General features: G+C 45.8%; 1 protein-coding gene across 1 annotated transcript in view; it reads right to left on the bottom strand.

Moving 5' to 3' along the window:
- Nucleotides 1-2,478: 2,478 nt before the first annotated feature.
- The window catches only part of appbp2 (amyloid beta precursor protein (cytoplasmic tail) binding protein 2), a 134,090-nt gene continuing 117,046 nt past the window's right edge, over nucleotides 2,479-19,522 (bottom strand). The window contains 2 exon segments of the mRNA XM_085916750.1: nucleotides 2,479-2,935; nucleotides 2,937-3,160. Coding sequence (XP_085772876.1) covers nucleotides 2,882-2,935; nucleotides 2,937-3,160 — 278 coding nt within the window. The 3' untranslated portion in view covers nucleotides 2,479-2,881.

Genomic DNA, 19,522 nt, shown 5'->3' on the forward strand with positions numbered 1-19,522 from the left:
TGTGTTAAGGCAGAGGTTGCCACAAACCTTATTACAGCAAACTTTAAACATTGGATAACAGGTTGTAAATAACCATACCAATACCAATACAACAAACAAAGGAGTTAAAAATTTTAACACCTGTTGACAACAGATGCCAGATGTTAACCAAGAGAAGAAATCCCACTGTTGTGAGGTAAGTGCATGCAACTAGCATGAAATAGATGAACTTTGGTCTCATATAAATCTTTTGATCTGAATTCTAAATGTCTTCAGCATACAAGAAAAACAAAGGGCCTCCACACTGACATTGCCGTTCAAATATTTTGGAGGGGACTGTAAGAGATTTCTGCTCAATGCCAGTGAAATGCAAATCCACTGTACAATTTCAGTTACATTTCAGTCGACCCGTTATTTGCAGGGGCTAGGGTTTAAGCTGAGAATATTGAAAACCCGCGAATAATTAATGTGTCCAAATGCAGTAGAGAAACAAAGAAATAAAACAAACCCAAACAAATGCTCTTAAAAAATATCATGATAAAGAATATAGATTTTCCATGAACAATGAGGGGAAAATTGGTAAAAGAAAAATGTGGGGATTGGTGAAAGAAAAGAACAGAACAAACAAAAAAGATTGAATAAATACTTTTTAAAACCAATCTGTGAATATGAGAATCCGTTGATGCTGAGCTCGCAGTTCAGTGTATTGTGTATGAGGAAAAACAAGATCAGATTAAAGACACACTAAACCGGGATAAACATTGGCACTTAGATGATCGGTCTATATGTAAAAATGATGTTAGCACCAATATTCACACCACTTAAATAATCCAGTGATTAAGGGGATTCTTGGAGATTTGCGACAAACTGGTCCACCTACCTTTGGAGCTTGCTTCCTGTTTTCTTTTCATATCAGTTTGAGTATGTCACTAATGGGAGTCAGGCAAGAATTGTAATGCATATTGACTTTTCAGTTGTCACCTAATGTCTAAAATGGTGATTTATTGCTACCAAAGTTCATATGCATATTAGTACTCATGTTCACTTCAACCTGGAAATATGAAAGACCACATCCATTCATCTATCTTCTATTGCTTATCCAAGGTCGGGTTGTGGAGGCAGTAGCTTTAGGAGGGACGCCCAGACTTTCCTCTCCCCAGCCACTTCATCCAGCTCGTCCCAGGGGATCCCAAGGCATTCCCAGGCCAACCGAGAGACACAGACAACATTAGCAGAACAATTTCAGCCTCTTACCAGCCTGACAGGGCATCTGTGTCGCAGACACCCCATCGTCAATCAGCAGCCAAAGCTCCCTCTGACGCCGACCTCATTTACCGACGCCGATGAGGCGGCCAGCAGCACCGTCTTTGCTATACTTGTCAGACGAGTTGGCTGCTCTATCCCCACCGCTGACCGTGTTCGCTGATGCCGGTGAGGCACCACCTTCTTCTCTGTAGTTGTCCATGGTGGTTGCCTGCCGTACGTCCTACTGCCAATCATTTTGCCCACTGCCAGTCAGTGTGTGTCAACTTCCAATAAATAACTGTGAGACAACCCATAGTTCAGCTTGTCAAAATTGAAAGCTTGGAGTTGAAAAGATTGGGAGAACAAAACTTTCAGTGAGGAGGCTGACCCTTCAGTGGAATGTGGCCGCTTAAAGTTTGAACTCAACTCAACTTTATTTATAAAGCACTTTCAGACCAACAGCTCGATACAAAGTGCTGTACATGAACCCACAAGACATAAGACAATCAAACAAATAGCGAGAACAATAAAATTAAATTAAACAGTAAACAGGCACTACAACAAGAGCAGGGTCTCATTGGGAGTTAAAAGCCAAGGAATAAAGCAACTCTATTACGAATAGGTTGACGGGCGACATGGCCGTGCTTCGTCGTGGCTCTCTGAACCGGACTCCAAGTGAGGAGGCCGACCTTTCAGCTGAGTGTGGCCACTTAAAGCACCAGCTTTTCGGATAGGTGGTACTCTATAGGTGGACTTCAGGGGAAATTTAAGTCAAATGAACACTTACAGAGTTCCTATGAATAATTCATCTTACATAAAGCCTCTCAGAATCTGAGACACACACTATATTGTGTTTGCATAGCTTGGTGACTGATGAAAGAAAATAGACAAAACGTAACAGTTAGTTTAGCTGCATGTTGACTGCTCAACTCTTGCTCTTTTAAGGTAGCCATGGAAAAGCTTCGATTTTGAATGAAATTTTTCAATTCAAATCTTTATTTTTATTTTCTTGCATGTACTTTGAGGTTTGATGAGCCAAAAGTGAGAAGTGCAAGATTTTAATGAATGTGACATTTCTTCAACATGAGTTAAAATAAGAAAAAGCAGCACCAAAAGCTTTCATTGATTATATATATATATATATATATATATATATATATTCAAACCCTGTTTCTTATATATATATATATATATATATATATATATATATATATATATATATATATATATATATATATATATATATAAATGGTTTTCAATCGAGCAGTGTTGGTAACATTTTTATAAAATATCTACTATTTCAACTGGATTCTAACAGTTGTGGCAGACCCTTTTGGATATACACCTGCTCTTTCTGAGAACACTTTGTTCAGGATTATGGAGTCTTTTTCAATCTGATAGGTGAGGTTAAAATGCAAAAATATTTAGACTACAGGTGGATCTTAATCTGTGCAGTGAGAATTTTTCTTCTTTTCTCACATTATTTTTATTCTTAATTTTATTAATTCTATTTTACGAGTGATTAATCTGGTCATCAACTGCAGTGACATCATAACCATCCAAATGGATAATTTGCACAATCCTTGCAACCAAACTCTCAAATACATCCAAATTTTATGTCCTCAGTGGTCTTAATGCCATGTATTTTGATCACGTACTATATCACCCAAGGCAAGGGTGGATTTGGTGTTTGTTTGGGTGAGCTTTGAACCAAATAGGAACGCATGAACCACTTCCTGGGTCATCAAGGGTGTAGTGTTGACATCCTCAAAGACATTTGCCACGGCAAATTGTCTGTCCCTCAAGCGATTCCAGTTGGATAGTATATTGTGGTATTCAAATACCTTCTCATAGTTACCCACAGAGTTGTAGAGTTTGATCAAACCTCTGTAATCGTACTCCAACCCACTGTAGCCCTCTCCAAACAGCTTCTTTCCTGGAAGAACAAAGTACATTTTAAATGAAAGATTTTCCATGATTTGATTTGTGATTACTTCAGATAGCATAACAGGATGAAAGGCCTCAACACACACCACTCCAACAATGGCCAATGTGACCGACATTACAACCAATTGTGTGTCAGCCTCAAAGTTGGCACGTCGGGCTGGAAAAGTGACAAACTGCAACTAGCCAGCCATGAAGCCATATATGACTTGAGTAATCCCTTGCTACATCGCGGTTCGATTATCGAGGCTTCAGTACATCGCAGATTTTTTTCCGCAAAACCCCCCCCCCAACATTCACAAATTCAAAATAAACCTTCTAAATTGAGGAATTATGGCATGAATGTTGCCCACACGCCTGCAGAAGGCAGGGAGTGCCCACACAATTGCAGTGCGTACACTTTTTATAAAAAAAAATGTTACAATAATAAGAGTTCTAAAAACATATTTACAGTGTTGTACATTGGTGTAGAATTTTTTTTATAATAATAAGAGTTCTAAAAATATATTTACAGTATGTACACTTGTACCTTGTTATAAAAAACTGTAATAATAATAAAAGCTGTTCTAAAAACATATTTACAGTATGTGTGAAGAATTCTCCATGTTATTTATGTTATTCAGCCGTGTTTTGATTTGAGGTAGGGTGCTTTATTTTGAAGGCCGTTCAGTCACTGACGATGTAAGTGGGTCTCCTAACGAGAAATGAACGATCACATGTCTCTAACCTTGAGGACAATGTAGTATTGCTCCAAATGTTGTTTTACATTCCTTTAGAGATCTGTTTTCGCATGTTAGCATGATCGTGGATTAGCATCTTTCTGCTAACTCATTAGCCTGCCCAGTACTTCTTGTTAACATGTTACAGAAAAAAAAACATCCATCCATCCATCCATCCATCCATCCATCCATCCATCCATCCATCCATCTTCCTCCGCTTAACCGGGGTCGGGTCGCGGGGGCAGCAGCTTTAGGAGTGACGCCCAGACTTCCCTCTCCCCAGCAACTTCGTCCAGCTTATCCCGGGGGATCCCAAGACGTTATTAGGCCAGCTGAGAGACATAGTCTCTCCAGCGCGTCCTGGGTCGTCCACGGGGTCATCACCAGGAGACCCCGTGGACGACCCAGGACATGCCCGGAACACCTCCCCAGGGAGGCCTCCCCAGGGAGGCCTCCAGGAGGCATCCTGATAAGATGCCCGAGCCACCTCGTCTGGCTCCTCTCGATATGGAGAAGCTGCGGCTATACTCCAAGTCTCTCTTGAGTGACTTAGCTTCTCACCATATATCTAAGGGAGAGCCCGGACACCCTATGGAGAAAACTCATTTCGGCCGCTTGTATCCGGGATCTCGTTCTTTCGGGCACGACTCATAGCTTGTGACAATAGGTGAGGGTAGGAGCATAGATCGACCAATAAATTGAGAGCTTTGCCTTTTGGCTCAGCTCTCTTTTCACCACCACGGACCGGTACAGAGTCCACATGACAGCCGAAGCTACACCGATCCGCCCGTCGATCTCACACTCCATCCTGCCTTCGCTCGTGAACAAGACCCCAAGATACTTGAACTCCTCCACTTGGGGCAGGAACTCATCCCTGTCCGGAGAGGACATTCCACTCTTTTCCGACCGAGGACCATGGACTCAGATTTGGAGGTGCTGACCCTTATGCCCACCACTTCACACTCGGCTGCAAACCACTCTAGCGAGAGCTGGAGATCACAGCTTGAAGAAGCCAACAACACCACGTTGTCTGCAAAAAACAGAGACACAATGCCAAGGTCCCCAAACTGGAAACCCTCAACGCCTCGGCTGCGTCAAGAAATTCTTTCCATAAAAATTATGAACAGAATCGGTGACAAAGGGCAGCCTTGGCAGTGTCGAACCCTCACTGAGAACGAATCCGATTTACTGCCGGAAATGAGGACCAAACTCTGGCATCGATGATAAAGGGACCGAACCACACTTATCAGTTGGCTCGGCACCCCGTACTCCCGAAGCACCCTCCACAGAACTTCCCGAGGGACACGGTCAAACTCTTTCTCCAAGTCCACATAACACATGTGGACTAATTGAGCGAACACCCATGCCCCCTTGAGGATCCTGACGAGGGTATAGAGCTGGTCCATTGTTCCACAGCCAGAACGAAAACCACACTGCTCCCCCTGAATTCGAGGTTCGACCTCCCGATGGACACTCTTCTCCAGCACCTCTGAGTAGACCTTATCAGGGAGGCTGAGGAGTGTGATTCCTCTGTAGTTGGAACACACCCGCCAGTCCTCCTTCTTAAAGAGGGGACCCGCCACCCCAGCCTGCCAATCCAGAGGCTCAGTCTCCGATGTCCACGCAATGTTGTAAAGGTGTGTCAGCCAGGACAGCCCCACAACATCCAGAGCCTTTAAGAACTCTGAAGAATTAAGAATTCTCATCCACCCCCGGGGCCTTGCCCCCAAGTAGTTTTTCACCTCGGTGACTTCGACCCGAGAGATTGGAGAGTCCACCTCAGAGCCTCCAGGCCCTGCTTCCACAATGGAAGGCGTGTTGGTGAAATTAAGGAGGTCTTCTTAGTATTCTCCCCACCGTCTCACGATGTCCCGAGCTGAAGTCAGCAACACCAGAATGGACCAGAATTTCCTTGAAGTTGTCCAGAAGATCAAGATGGCGGCGCGTGCACACGCAGCGGCCTCGCTCCGTCCCAACCAATCGGTGTCTTGTTCAATTATTGAGTGTTTGTCAGACAGTTTCATGTGTTTATCTGTTCCTACCACGTCGTGCTACAAGTACAGCAGGCAGGTTCTACTCAACATCGGCGTGAGCAAGTTTTGCGGCGTTTAGAACTTTGATACGGGGACATTAAAGTCACTGGGACTACTCCGGCCTGAATCAACGCCGGACTCATCCGCTACTCCTTCCCCGGATAGGCAGCGTCGGAAGCGGTGTGCGAGGAGGCAGAAGAGGGGCAAGCGCGGAGGCGTCCGGGCCAGGCTAGCGGCGTTCCCAACTCGCCCGGCCGTGCCTTCCATTCTTCTGGCGAACGTTCGGTCGCTGGACAACAAACTGGATTACGTTCGTCTGCTGAGATCCACAAACCGGGCAGTGAGTAACTGCTGTGTGCTCGTGTTCACTGAAACCTGGCTGACTGTCAACATTCCGGACTCTGCTGTGCAACTGGAACGGCTAGCGTGCTATCGGGCAGACCGGGCCATTGAAAAAGGGGGAATATCGCGTGGAGGAGGTATCTGTGTCTACATCCGCGACGAATGATACTCTGCAATTGTGTGCAGACACTGCTCGCCACTGGCGGAGTTTGTGATCATTAAGTGCCGTCCTTTTTACCTACCAAAGGAGTTTACTGCGATTCTGCTTGTCGCGGTCTACATCCCGCCTTCCAACGTTGGAGGTGACAGGATCACTGCCCTAAGTGAACTGTATCAGGCTGTCAGCAGACGGCGCACCCTGACGGTTTCATCATCTTCGCTGGTGATTCTAATCATGCTGACCTGAAGTCTGTCTTTCCAAAGCTTCACCAGCATGTTAATTTTCCAACTCGTGGTGACAGCTTCCTGGACCTGGTCTACACTGCACATAAAGGAGCTTTCAAGGCCACCCCCCTCCCCAACATCGGACTTTCTGACCACGTCACCGTTCTGCTTACGCCTGCGTACAGACAGAGAGTGAGAACTTCCAGGCCGGTTCGCAAGCGAGTTAGAGTGTGGCCTGAGGGGGGCTCTGATGCTCTTCGAGACTGCTTTGGCACTACGGACTGGGAAATGCTTAAGCGGGCGGCCACATGCAACGATCGGACGGACATTGAGAAGTATGCTGACTCTGTGACCTCGTACATCGCAAAGTGCATTGATGATGTGACCCTCACTAAGTACGTCATCGCTCGGGCTAACTGGAAGTCATGGCTGACAGGGGCTGTCCTCGGGCTGCTGAGGGCCGGAGACAAAGCCTACAGGGCTGGGGATGTAGCGGGCGTGAGATCAGCCAGGGCGAAGCTGTCCCGGGGCATCAAGGATGCGAAAAAGGCGTTTTCTTCCAAGATCACTGTCCACTTCCAGGACAGCAGGGATGCTCTGGGCCTGTGGCGAGGCATACAGACCATCACGGACTACAAGCCCGCGCCGCGGAGCTGTGAGGGCGACGTCCCTCTGCTCAACGAACTGAACCGCTTCTTTGCTCGCTTCGACGCTCAGAACGACACTCGCCCGCAGAAGACCCCTCCCCCTCCGGACGAGCAGCCCCTGTGCCTCTCTGCCGTTAGCGTGAGGAGGGCGCTTGTTGCTATCAACACCCGTAAGGCGGCGGGCCCGGACAACATCCCGGGACGGGCGCTGAAGGACTGCGCTGAGGAGCTGATGGATGTCTTCACGGACATCTTTAACATTTCCCTGCACAAGGTCATCGTCCCGTTATGCTTCAAGGCTGCCACCATCATACTTGTGCCGAAAAATCCTGCTCCTTCCTGCTTCAATGACTACCGCCCTGTGGCACTGACCCCGATCGTCATAAAGTGCTTTGAGCGGCTTGTCTTGGCGCACGTCAGATCTGTTCTTCCCCCCACCGTTGATCCCTTCCAGTTTGCCTTCCGACCCAATCGGTCCTCTGAGGATGCCGTCTGCTCTGCCCTCCACTCTGCCCTCACCCACCTGGAGAACAGGGACTCGTATGTGAGATTGCTGTTTGTGGACTTCAGTTCTGCATTCAACACCATTGTTCCACAGCGTCTCATTTGCAAGCTCGACAAGCTGGGCCTCAGTACCTCCCTTTGCAACTGGCTACTGGACTTCCTCTGTCAGAGGCCTCAAGTAGTCCGTGTGGGCGACAATGTCTCCGGCAGCATCACGCTGAGAGGGGGCCCCTCAAGGCTGCGTGCTCAGTCCGCTGCTCTTCACCCTGCTGACGCATGACTGCGCTGCGACCTACAGCAGCAACCGTGTGCTGAAATATGCCGACGACACGACTGTGGTGGGTCTGATCACCGGTGGCAACGAGACTCACTACAGATCGGAGGTCGACCTTTTGGCCGCATGGTGCAGGGACAACAACCTTCTGCTGAACGTCAACAAGACTAAGGAGATTATCATTAACTTCCGGAAGGGTCGCACCCACCACCTGCCGCTGACCGTCGACGGTGCTGTGGTGCTGAGAGTGAGCAGCACCAGATTCCTGGGGGTGCACATCAGTGAGGACCTCTCCTGGACTACCAACACTGCGTTGCTGGCGAAAAAGGCTCAGCGCCGCCTGTACTTTCTGCGGAAACTCAGGCGAGCAAGTGCTCCTCCCGCAGTCATGACCACATTCTACCGTGGCACCATTGAGAGCGTCCTCTCCAGTGTGGGGTGGTGGCTGCTCTGAGTACAATATGAAGGCCCTGCAGCGTATAGTGAACACTGCAAGTAAAATCATCGGGGCTCCACTCCCCGAAGGACGTTTACGCCTCCCGTCTCACCCGCAAAGCAGCCGCGATTGTGTGTGATGTGAGTCACCCCACTCACTCTTTGTTTGTACTTCTGCCCCCTAGGAAGATGTACAGATGCCTGCGCTCCCGCACCACCAGACTCAGAAACAGCTTCGTACTCCAAGCTGTCTGGATCCGGAATTCCCTCCCCCCTCCACCCTCTGCTGCATGACGTCCTGTTCTTTTGCGCTATGATCTGGCTGTCTGCTATTAGCACGCTTGCTCCATTTTGCTGCTCTTATTTGTTAATTTATTTATTTATTGTTTATTTATTTGGGTTATATGCTGATTACTTATTCGTTGCTCTTGTCTGTTCGTTTTTACTCTTTGCGCTATTTGATTGTGAGTGTTGTGTACTGTGTCTAGTCACCGTGGGACGGTGGGAAATGTAATTTTGATCTCTTTGTGTGCCTTAACATGTGAAGAAATTGACAATAAAGCGGACTTTGACTTTTAAGTCATTCGCCATGGTCTTGCTAAACTCCTCCCACGCCCGGGGTTTTGCCTCAGCAACCGCCGACGCCGTGTTACGCTTCGCCATCCAGTACCTGTCAGCTGCCTCCGGAGTCCCACAGGCCAAAAGGGCCCGATAGGACTCCTTCAGCGTGACGGCATCCCTTACCGCCGGTGTCCACCAGCGGGTTCAGGGATTGCCGCCACGACAGGCACCTTACTGCAACAGCTCCGGTCGGCTGCCTCAATAATGGAGGCACGTAGCATGGTCAACTCGGACTCAATGTCCCCCGCCTCTTCCGGGATGTGGGAAAAACTCTGCCGGAGGTGGGAGTTGAAGCTCTTCCTGACAGGGGATTCTGCCAGACGTTCCCAGCAGACCCTCACAGTGCGTTTGGGTCTGCCAGATCGGACCGGCATCTTCCCCCACCATTGGAGCCAACCCATCACTAGGTGTTGATCAGTTGACAGCTCCGGCCTTCTCTTCACCCGAGTGTCCAAAACATGCGGCCGCAAATACAATGACATGACTACAAAGTCGATCATCGAACTGCGGACTGGGGTGTCCTGGTGCCAAGTGCACACATGGACACCCTTATGTATGAACATGGTGTTCATTATTGACAATCTGTTTCGAGCACAGAAGTCCAATAGTAGAAAACCACTCGGGTTCAGATCAGTGGGGCTGTTCCTCCCAATCATGCCCTTCCAGGTCTCACTGTCATTGTCACCCAGTAGAACGATGGAGTCCCCAGAAGGAGCGCTCTCCAGCACTTCCTCCAGGGACTCCAAAAAGGGTGGGTACTCTGAGCTGCCGTTCGATGCATAGACACAAACAACAGTCAGGACCCGTCCCCCCACCCGAAGGTGGAGGGAGGCTACCCTCTCACTCACCGGGGTGAACCCCAATGTGCAGGCGCCCAGCCGGGGGGGCAATAAGTATGCCAACACCTGCTCGACGCCTCTCACCGTGGGCAACTCCAGAGTGGAAGAGAGTCCAGCCCCTCTCTCGAGAGAGCTTGTACCAGAGCCCAAACTATGTGTGGAGGCAAGTCCGACTATGTCTAGTCGGAACTTTTCTGCCTCACACACCAGCTCGGGCTCCTTTCCAGCCAGAGAGGTGACATTCCATGCCCCTAGAGCCAGCCTCTGCACCCGGGGATCGGAACGCCGCCGCCCAGCTCATTTTGCACCCGACCCCTTTGGCCTCTCCCACAGGTGATGAGCCCGTGGGAAAGGGGACCCACATTTTCTTTTCGGGCTGTGCCTGTTTGGGCCCCATGGGCGAAGGCCCAGCCACCAGACGCTCGCCTTCGAGCCCCACCTTCAGAGGGGGGCCCCGGCGACCCGTGTCCGGGTGAGGGAAAACGAAGTCCATTTTTTTTTTCATAAGGGGTCTTTATGAGCTGTGCTTTGTCTGGACCCTCACCGAAGACCCTTTTGCCGTGGGTGACCCTACCAGGGGCATGAAACCCCAGACAACATGGCTCCTCGGATCATTGGGACACGCAAACCCTTCCACCACGATAAGGTGACATTTATTTAAACACAATTATTATACATGTGTATGTATAATTGTGTGAAGGCGAAGGCCTTATGTTATTCTACTCCTTTTACTTTATTGTTCACACTTATGTTATTCTACTCCTTTTACTTTATTATTGGGTGAAGGCGAAGGCCTTCACACTATTGTTATTCCTGTCCTTTATTGTGTGAAGGCGAAATTTTTCTCCATTTATTCTCAATGGCACATTCAACATTTCACATTTACGTCATTCCAGTTTGAAATTCACATCATTCAGCACATTCACATCTTATTTGGAAAGATTCTCAACATTCCCCAACTTCCCACTTCCCAAAAATTCCGCATTTTTGAATTTGAAATTCCACCAAATTCTCCAAAATTCCGTTTTTCACCTCTAATTTTCACATTTTTCAACCGATTCAACCCATCCCAACTATCAACTCGTCATATTCTTCCTCCCTAATCCCCAAATTCCCACTTCCCATAAATTCCACATTTTCAATTTCAAGTGTGTAATTCTGACCTGGAAATGGGGGTTGTTGTTTCATCTTCTGCCATGCCTCGTGTATTGGCCGCCATTAAACAACCCAAGATCTTGCCAATAAAGAACCAACTGTTACTTCACATCTTTGTTTTGCTTGCTCAATAACGGACATCATTAACAACACGCAACAATACTAAGATATACCGTAATTTTCGGACTATAACTCGCTTCTTTTTTATAGTTTGAGTGGGGGGGGGGCGACTTATACTCAGGAGCGATTTGTGTGATTTTTTTTCACAAATTTTCAAAATTCAAAAATCCGCGATGTAGTGAAACCGCCATAAACGAACTGCGATGTAGCAAGGGATTACTGTCATTTGAACTGCAAGTGACGTCACCCGCGCCACGCCGCGGTTGTTTACATAAAGGACAAAGGATTCGACCACGGGAGGCCGAAGATGACGAAGGGCCCCACGTTTGAAGGATTTAATGATTTGGAGTGACACAAGGTTTGAAAAACTTATTTGTTATAGTTATTTGTTATATTTTATTTTGTGTAGCAACTTGTATATGTTTTTATTGTTACAGTTCAGTAGTTGTTGGCTAGTTGAACTCTGGTTTTGTTAAATAAAGAGCCGCCGTTGTTGGCTAGTTGAACTCTTGTTTTATTAAATAAAGAGCCGTATACCAAACCCACGTTTTTCCTAGTACTTTGTTAAGGCTACAATATAGTTATATACTAGATCTGTGCGGCGTTGTTGACATATAGGACGAGGAATTTGATCGATGGATTTAATGATTAGGAGTGACACAGACGGTATGATAATATTGTTGTTATATAAACCCACGTCTTTCCTGGTACTTTGTTAACACTACAATATAGTTATATCCTAGATCTGTGTGGCGTGCGGCGTTGTTGACATAAAGAACGAGGAATATGATCGATGGATTTAATGATTTGGAGTGACACAGATGGTTTGATAATATTGTTGTAATATGACAGTTATTTGAAATATACTTTATATATTGTTATATGGATCTGTGGAATAATTTGAATTGCAACTTACAACGGGTCCGACGTCAGCATATGCGGCGCATACGCACCATACCATAAAGCACGATCGATGGATTTAATGAATTGGAGTGACACAGATAGTTTGATAAACGTGTTATTTATGTCATACTTACTTGAATAACTCTGAATGTTACGTCAGGCCCGTTCTCAGCTCCTCGTTTGTGTGTATGTCACGTTAGCATACCGTATCGTTTAGCCTGTTGTTGCTGGTTCATGTCTGGTTTTGGTGTTGGATTTGGACCGAAAATTACGGTAACTACTTTATTACATCAAAGAGGCATGTGTGAGTCAACTGACACACAGCTCACTATACATTTCGGTCAGCCATGTGGTGACTAGTGGTGACTCACCTACACCCCTCTCTTCACCTGAGTGCCCAAAACAAACAAACAAACACACACACACACACACACACACACACACACACACACACACACACACATCTATTCCAGGGGGTCACGGGCGTGCTGGAGCCTATCCCAGAAGAAACCGGAGTACCTGGAGAAAACCCACGCGGACACGGGGAGAACATGCAAACTCCACACAGGTGGAGGTGGAATCGAACCCGCACTCTCCTAACTGTGAGGCGGACGTGCTTGCCAGTGCCCCACCGAGCCGCCCTTGCCCAAAACAGGTGGCTGAAATACCGATTACACAACCATGAAGTTGAACTGCGGCCTTGGGTGTCCTGGTGCCAAGATGTGGGAACATGGTGTTTGTTATGGACAATTCGTGACAAGCATGGAAGTCCTGTAACAAAATAACAATCGGGTACTTATTTATGGGGAAGTTCCTCCCAATCACATCCTTCCAGGTCTCAGGTCCACAAGAACACTTAAGTCCTCCAGGAGAACAATGGAATCCTCAGACTACACACTCGAAGGACTCCAGAAAGGTCGGTACTCTTAGCTGGTGTTTGGTGCATGGGCACAATCAAGAGTCAGGACTCTTTTCCCATCTGAAGGCGGAGGCAGGCTACCTTCTCGTCCACTGGAGTGAACTCCAACATACAGGCGCCAAGCCGTGGGGAAATAAGTATGCCCATAACTGCTGTGCGCCACTCTCTGTGGGCAACTCCAGAGTGGAAAATAGTCCAACCCCTCTCGAGAGGAATGGTAAAAGAACCCAAACTGTGTGTGGAGGCGAGTCTAACCATGTCTTACTATGTTTAGCCAAAACATCAGAAGCTCTCTGCCTCACACACCAGCATAGGCTTCTTTCTTGTCAAAGAGGTAACATTCTATGTCACAAAAGCTAGCTTCTGTATCTGAGAATCGGCCTCTGGCTGCCACCCAGATTGCAGGGCATCTGACCCCTTCGATTTCTCCCACAGGTGGTGACCCCATAGAAGAGGGCCTTACGGGTGGGTGCATGGGTGCAGGCACCAAGCACTCGCCAACAAGCCCCAATTACAGGCCTGGCACCAGAGGTGGTGACTCGTGTTCAGATAAGGGAAAACGAGATCCATACAGTGGTACCTCTACTTACGAACGCCTATAATTTTCGAGATACAAACTGGAGCATTGCGATTGTTTCTTTTTTTTTTTTTGCAACTACTTACGAAGCAATTTTCGACTTCCAAACCGACGCACCACCCATGTCTCCTTTGCTCTTGCTCTGTTCATCTCGGCACATTAGCAGTGTAAAAACAAGTCGTGTCGTCAAGTATGTCTTCTGAGACTACCGATACTCGAAACTTGAAATCATAAAAGAGCATGGCAAATGCATGCGTATCGTTGAGCTTGTATGGCCGCTATTGTGCCAATGTAGAATACCCTTGTAAAAAATACTGCTGCAGGAGCGCACATGCATTGAGTGAAAAGTGGAAGCTGCGGCAGACAGTACCAACTTGTTTTCAATAAAAACATGAAGAACACACTTTTGTGTTGATCAATTTCCACATTTAGAAGCTAGGTTACTTTTTTTAAGTTCCCACTCGCGTTCTGCACAGTCAGGAAACTCATTAATTGCACCAGAAAGTAATGACGATTCAGTGAGCACATTGCAAGGAGTATGTGGTAGCATACAATAATTTACTAGCCCAACTTTTTCTGTCTTCTCAAGAGTATTTTTAGTGAGTAGAAAATTAGAACATGTTTCCCCCTCCCCAAGCAAAGTTTGGAGGTCAAGAATAAATTTACATTTATTTTTCGTTATAAAGGCTTGAAAAAGCAAAATAAAAATGTTATTTTATAAAGTTATAAAGTTAATAATACTTTGTCATCATTTTTGCAATTTTTTCTAAGCTTTAGATATGCAATTTGCAATTCCAAAAAGATGAAAATCCAAAAGCCATTTAACATTTGCTTCATTGAACCAATACAACACATCAGGTTTATATTATCAACCATACACTCTCTTAGGTCATCATTAAGTGTCTAATATAAAAGAAAAGAAAATTCACTTGCTATGTCATTCAAACCACATTGCACATAATCTGTCATCAGAAATATTAATACATAAACCACTTTACCAGGGGGAGGATATCTGACCTCAGCTGAGCAATCAAAGATCTTTGACTTTGATATAACCGAAATAAAACATCTTGTTCAGGTGTAAAAATATCCTTGGTCTGCATATAGAGGTACATTCTCAATTTGCGTTTTAACAAAACGTCTTGAAACCAGGTTTCTTCAAACTTGAGAAGCTTGTTTTTCACAGAATTATTTAGGGCTGTTACTTTATTTCATCCTTCCATCGATCCATTTTCTATACCGCTTGTCCCCATGAAGGTCATGGGCGTGCTAGAGCCTACCCCAGCAGACATCGGGCAGTAGACATCGGACACCCTCAACCCTCGCACTCACACAATTTAGTCAATTTGGAGTGCTCAATCGGCCTACAAAGGATGTTTTAGGGATGTGGGAGGAAACCGGAATGCCTGGAGAACCCCCATGCGGCCAGAGGTAGAACATGCAAACTCCAGTTTGCAAACAACCAGTTCAGGGTGTCTTCCGCCTACTGCTCGTTGACCGCTGGGATAGGCTCCAGCATGCCGACGACCCCCGTGGGGACAAGCGGTACAGATAATGGATGGATGGATGGATGGACGGATGGAATTCGGTCCACACAAAAGGCACACCTTATTAAAAGGTGCACCTTCATTATAGGTACTACATACTACAACTATAGTATAATAGTATCATTAGTATCATGGTTGGTTGTACAGTACATAGTAAACAAAGTGAATATTGTTTACTATCTGCTGTACCAATCTTGATTCTATTATACTGTAGTTCCACCTTAAAAATACAGAAGTCTCTTTAGACGTCAACATGCTAAAAAATTACAGGTCCCACCACCCAAAAACGTGATTTGGTTCATGAGTGACTCCCCCCCAGAAGACTGGGTGTAGAGAATTTCTCCTACAATGTACATAATTACCGTATTTATTCAAATTATCGCCCATATTCTAATAATCGCCCAGTGTGTGTTAGAGATAACATAAATAAAAAACATTGATACCTCTAATTATCGCTCATGCTGCTAAAAATTCCCCCCAAAACTTACGTTTTCCTCCGCGACAGCATGCCGACGTCATTGTGCAAGTTTAAATATGACTGATTTGACAGCACGTCGAATGTCCCTTTAAAATAGTTTTTCTTCGTAAACTATATATTTGCAGGGTATTTCAATACCTCCCCCGACTGTCCATGTTCCTTGGCTGGCTCCTTTTGGCTTGCCAGTATCTACAGCCTCAATTCGGATAATTTTTTTATCCTGACTTAATCTAAAAAGTGGCTGACATAATCCTTCAGGAACATCCCCGATCGTTTCTTGTCTCTTCTCCACAACTCTAGCTGATTCACTATGCTTATTATGGGATTCACACACCTTTTTATAAATTGTCCCTAGGTATGAGTGCGAGTGCGGATGGTTGTTCGTCTCTGTGTGCCCTGCGATTGGCTGGCAACCGGTTCATGGTGTCCCCCGCCTACTGCCCGATGACGGCTGGGATAGGCTCCAGCACGCCCGCGACCCCCGTGGGGACAAAGCGGTTCAGAAAATGAATGAATGAATGAATATATAGATTTCTGTTAAGTCCAAATCAGTCTGTTCACGTTGATAACCATTTCAAAAAACATTCATGGGTGTGATGCTAAGTCTAACGAAAATAACGAGCTTGAAATTTACCCGTCCCATTTTCCCCTTTGTTTTGTTTTTTTCTCTGTACTGTAAATCTTACTTCTAAGAAGCAATCTGAGGCCGCTGTTCTGAGAATGAGCTACCAAAGCTTTTTATGAATAAATCAATAAAGAAACATTTATGGAAAGCTGTGATGAATGCAGTGTTGTCTTTAATTGCATTCAACATTATAACATAATTGACCACTTTTAATAGATCTTTCTAACTTCTAATGCAGTAAAGTTAAGGCTATATGCCTAATTCCTAGTAAGTGGGCCACCACCTCCAATATGTTTATGTATGTGGCCCCCATCGAAAAAAGTCTCTTCATCAACAACCTGCCTGTCAAACAAGCCTGTCTCCCCTCTTGCTTGACCCCAACACCAAAGTCAAAGCCCCCTCTATTGACGATGAAACGAGTAGAGGTAAAAAGAAGACGATTGACAGATTAGTTTGATCCTATGATTATGTTGGAACAACAATTAACCAAGCTTGTCCTGTCTTAAAGTAGTAAAACAAAGTGCTAAGATCCTTTGAACTGATTGATCCTTTGAACTGATTGACCAGCTGCAGAGGAAGCAATCGAAGTTATTCTGTTTACACAATATCGTAAAACACCCCCTGCTATGATTTGACCAGAGGCCAGGGGTTCACCCCCATCCTGTCCACTCTCACCCCCACCCCGTTTCTCTCAATAAATATGCTCTTGCAAGAGGCCTAAGTCAGACTTCGTTCGAACATTGCTGTATGCACAGTGAGGAACTACCTCTCCGCAAGTGTTCAAAAGACATACTGTTAGAGATGTTCTGACTCTAACTTATTTTGCAAGAACCACACGAGAGACAGTATGCCCTTTAAGCACTTGCAAGTGGAGAGCTAGTCCGTTACTGTAGGTACAGCAATGTTCGAACAGACTCTGCCGTTAGTCTCTTACAAGAGCATATTTATTGCGAACAAGTAGGGTGGGGGTGACATTTGACATGTTTGGTGGTCACCTCAGCAAATGGTTAATCAGTGCAGAGGGTCCCAGTTGGTGGTCACCTCAGCAAATGGTTAATCAGTGCAGAGGGTCCCAGTTTATTGTTTTACGAGGTGTGGAAATAAAACCTAGTGGAGCATTTTAGATGACTAACTAAACAAGGATGTTTCCACACCATTTGGAAAGTTTCAACAACTGAATGGTTAAACTTTTCAGGGTCAAGGAAAGGTAAAAGGTTCAAACAAAGTTCATCATTCTAGTATACATCCCAACATAATCATACGATCAAGATAGTTTATAAACCCTAACACATACTGTCTCCCATGTGGTTTTTGCAAATAAGTTAGAGTGAGGACCACTCTAACAAAGAGGAAGTTAGCAAAGTTCTTTAAAACTGACACAGAGGATGAAGATTTCATTGGATTTAGTGATTTGGAGTGACACGGATGGTTTGGTAAACTTGTTAGCATGTTATTTATGCTATAGTTATGCGAATAACTCTTAATATGTTACATCAGGCACATTCTCAGTTAGTTGTTTATGTCATGTAATGTTAGCATACCATAAAATTATTCAGCCTGTTGTTGCCTTTATTTTATTTTAATTTTAAATTGCCTTTCAAGATATGTCTGTTGTGGGTGTTGGATTTTATCAAATAAGCTTCCCCCAAAAATGGCGGCTCAGTGGTGCACTGGTGAGCACGTCCGTCTCACAGTTAGGATAATGCGGGTTCAATTCCACCACCAGCCCTCCCTGTGTGGAGTTTGCATGTTCTCCCTGTAGTGATGTGCATTGCAGTTCTTTTAGGTGAACTGAATCTTTAGAATCAGTTCACTCAAAAGATTTGTTCAAATAAATTGTACAATGAATCCCCCCCACACAAACACACACATTGATTTTTTTTTTTTTTCTTTACAACATCCAGTGGAAACAACCCATACACATCAAACGATACAACTACACAACAACCCCCACCCCCGCCCAATTACTATATATATTTAATAATTGGCTCGGGTAATTAACACTTCTTTCTATAATACAACGCTTACACACTGATCCGTTGGCAACAGTCTCTCACCCGGTCGTGAACGGGAAGTTGCGTCACTGACCCGTTCGTGAACGGAAAATTACGTCACTGACTCGTAAAGTCCCTCCTCCATCTATCGCTTGATGCTGATTGGTCGTTCGCGAAGATTCATGAGTGAGTGACGGACAGCATTGCTGCTTGCCATTGCCAGTTGACACATGTTAAGCCGACATTGATGTTTTAATTTTGTATTTGTTGGCTTGTAGTTGATGATGTTATTATATCAAATGTGTTTGTGTTTGAATAAAAATTTGAAAAAAAAACCCCGTAATGCCGACATTTGTTAATTTTGGGGACACCAACTCATATAACAACATAAAACACATGTACATATTGTCATATAAAGCAGTTAACCAAATGTCAGATTTTTATGTTTTGATTGAATTTTAAAACACGTTAAAAAAGGACGTTATACAGCCGAGGGTAGAGGGTGGCGAGAGTTCAGGATCCTGACAGCTTGGAGCATGAAGCTGTTGGTGAGTCTGGCGGTGCGGGAGCGCAGGCTCCTGTACCTCCTCCCAGAGGACAGAAGATCAAACAAAGAGTGAGCAGGGTGACTCACATCACACACAATCACGGTCGCCTTGCGGGTGAGATGGGAGGTGTAAATGTCCTTCAGGGAGGGGAGTGAAGCACCAATGATCTTACTAACCATGTTCACTGTGCGCTGCAGGGCCTTCATGTTGTAGTCAGTGCAGCTACCACCCCACACAGCGATACAACAGGAGACGATGCTCTCAATGGTGCCACGGTAGAATGTGGTCATGATGGCAGGAGGAGCACTCGCTCGTCTGAGTTTCCGCAGAAAGTACAGGCAGCGCTGAGCTTTCTTCACCAGCGACGCAGTGTTGGTGGTCCAGGTGAGGTCCTCACTGATGTGCACCCCCAGAAATCTGGTGCTGCTCACTCTCTCCACAACAGCTCCGTCGATGGTCAGCGGCAGGTGTTGGGCGTAACCCTTCCGGAAGTCAACAACAATCTCCTTGGTCTTGCTGACTTTCAGCAGGAGGTTGTTGTCCCTGCATCACGTGGCCAGAAGGTCGACCTCCGACCTGTATTGAGTCTCGTCGCCCCCGGTGATGAGACCCACCAGAGTTGTGTCGTCGGCATATTTCAGCACACGGTTGCTGCTGTAGGTCGCAGTGCAGTCATGCGTCAGCAGGGTG

The sequence above is a fragment of the Syngnathus leptorhynchus genome, chromosome 7 (assembly GCF_054491065.1).
Source record: "Syngnathus leptorhynchus isolate UIUO chromosome 7, UIUO_Slep, whole genome shotgun sequence".
Lineage (NCBI taxonomy): Eukaryota > Metazoa > Chordata > Actinopteri > Syngnathiformes > Syngnathidae > Syngnathus > Syngnathus leptorhynchus.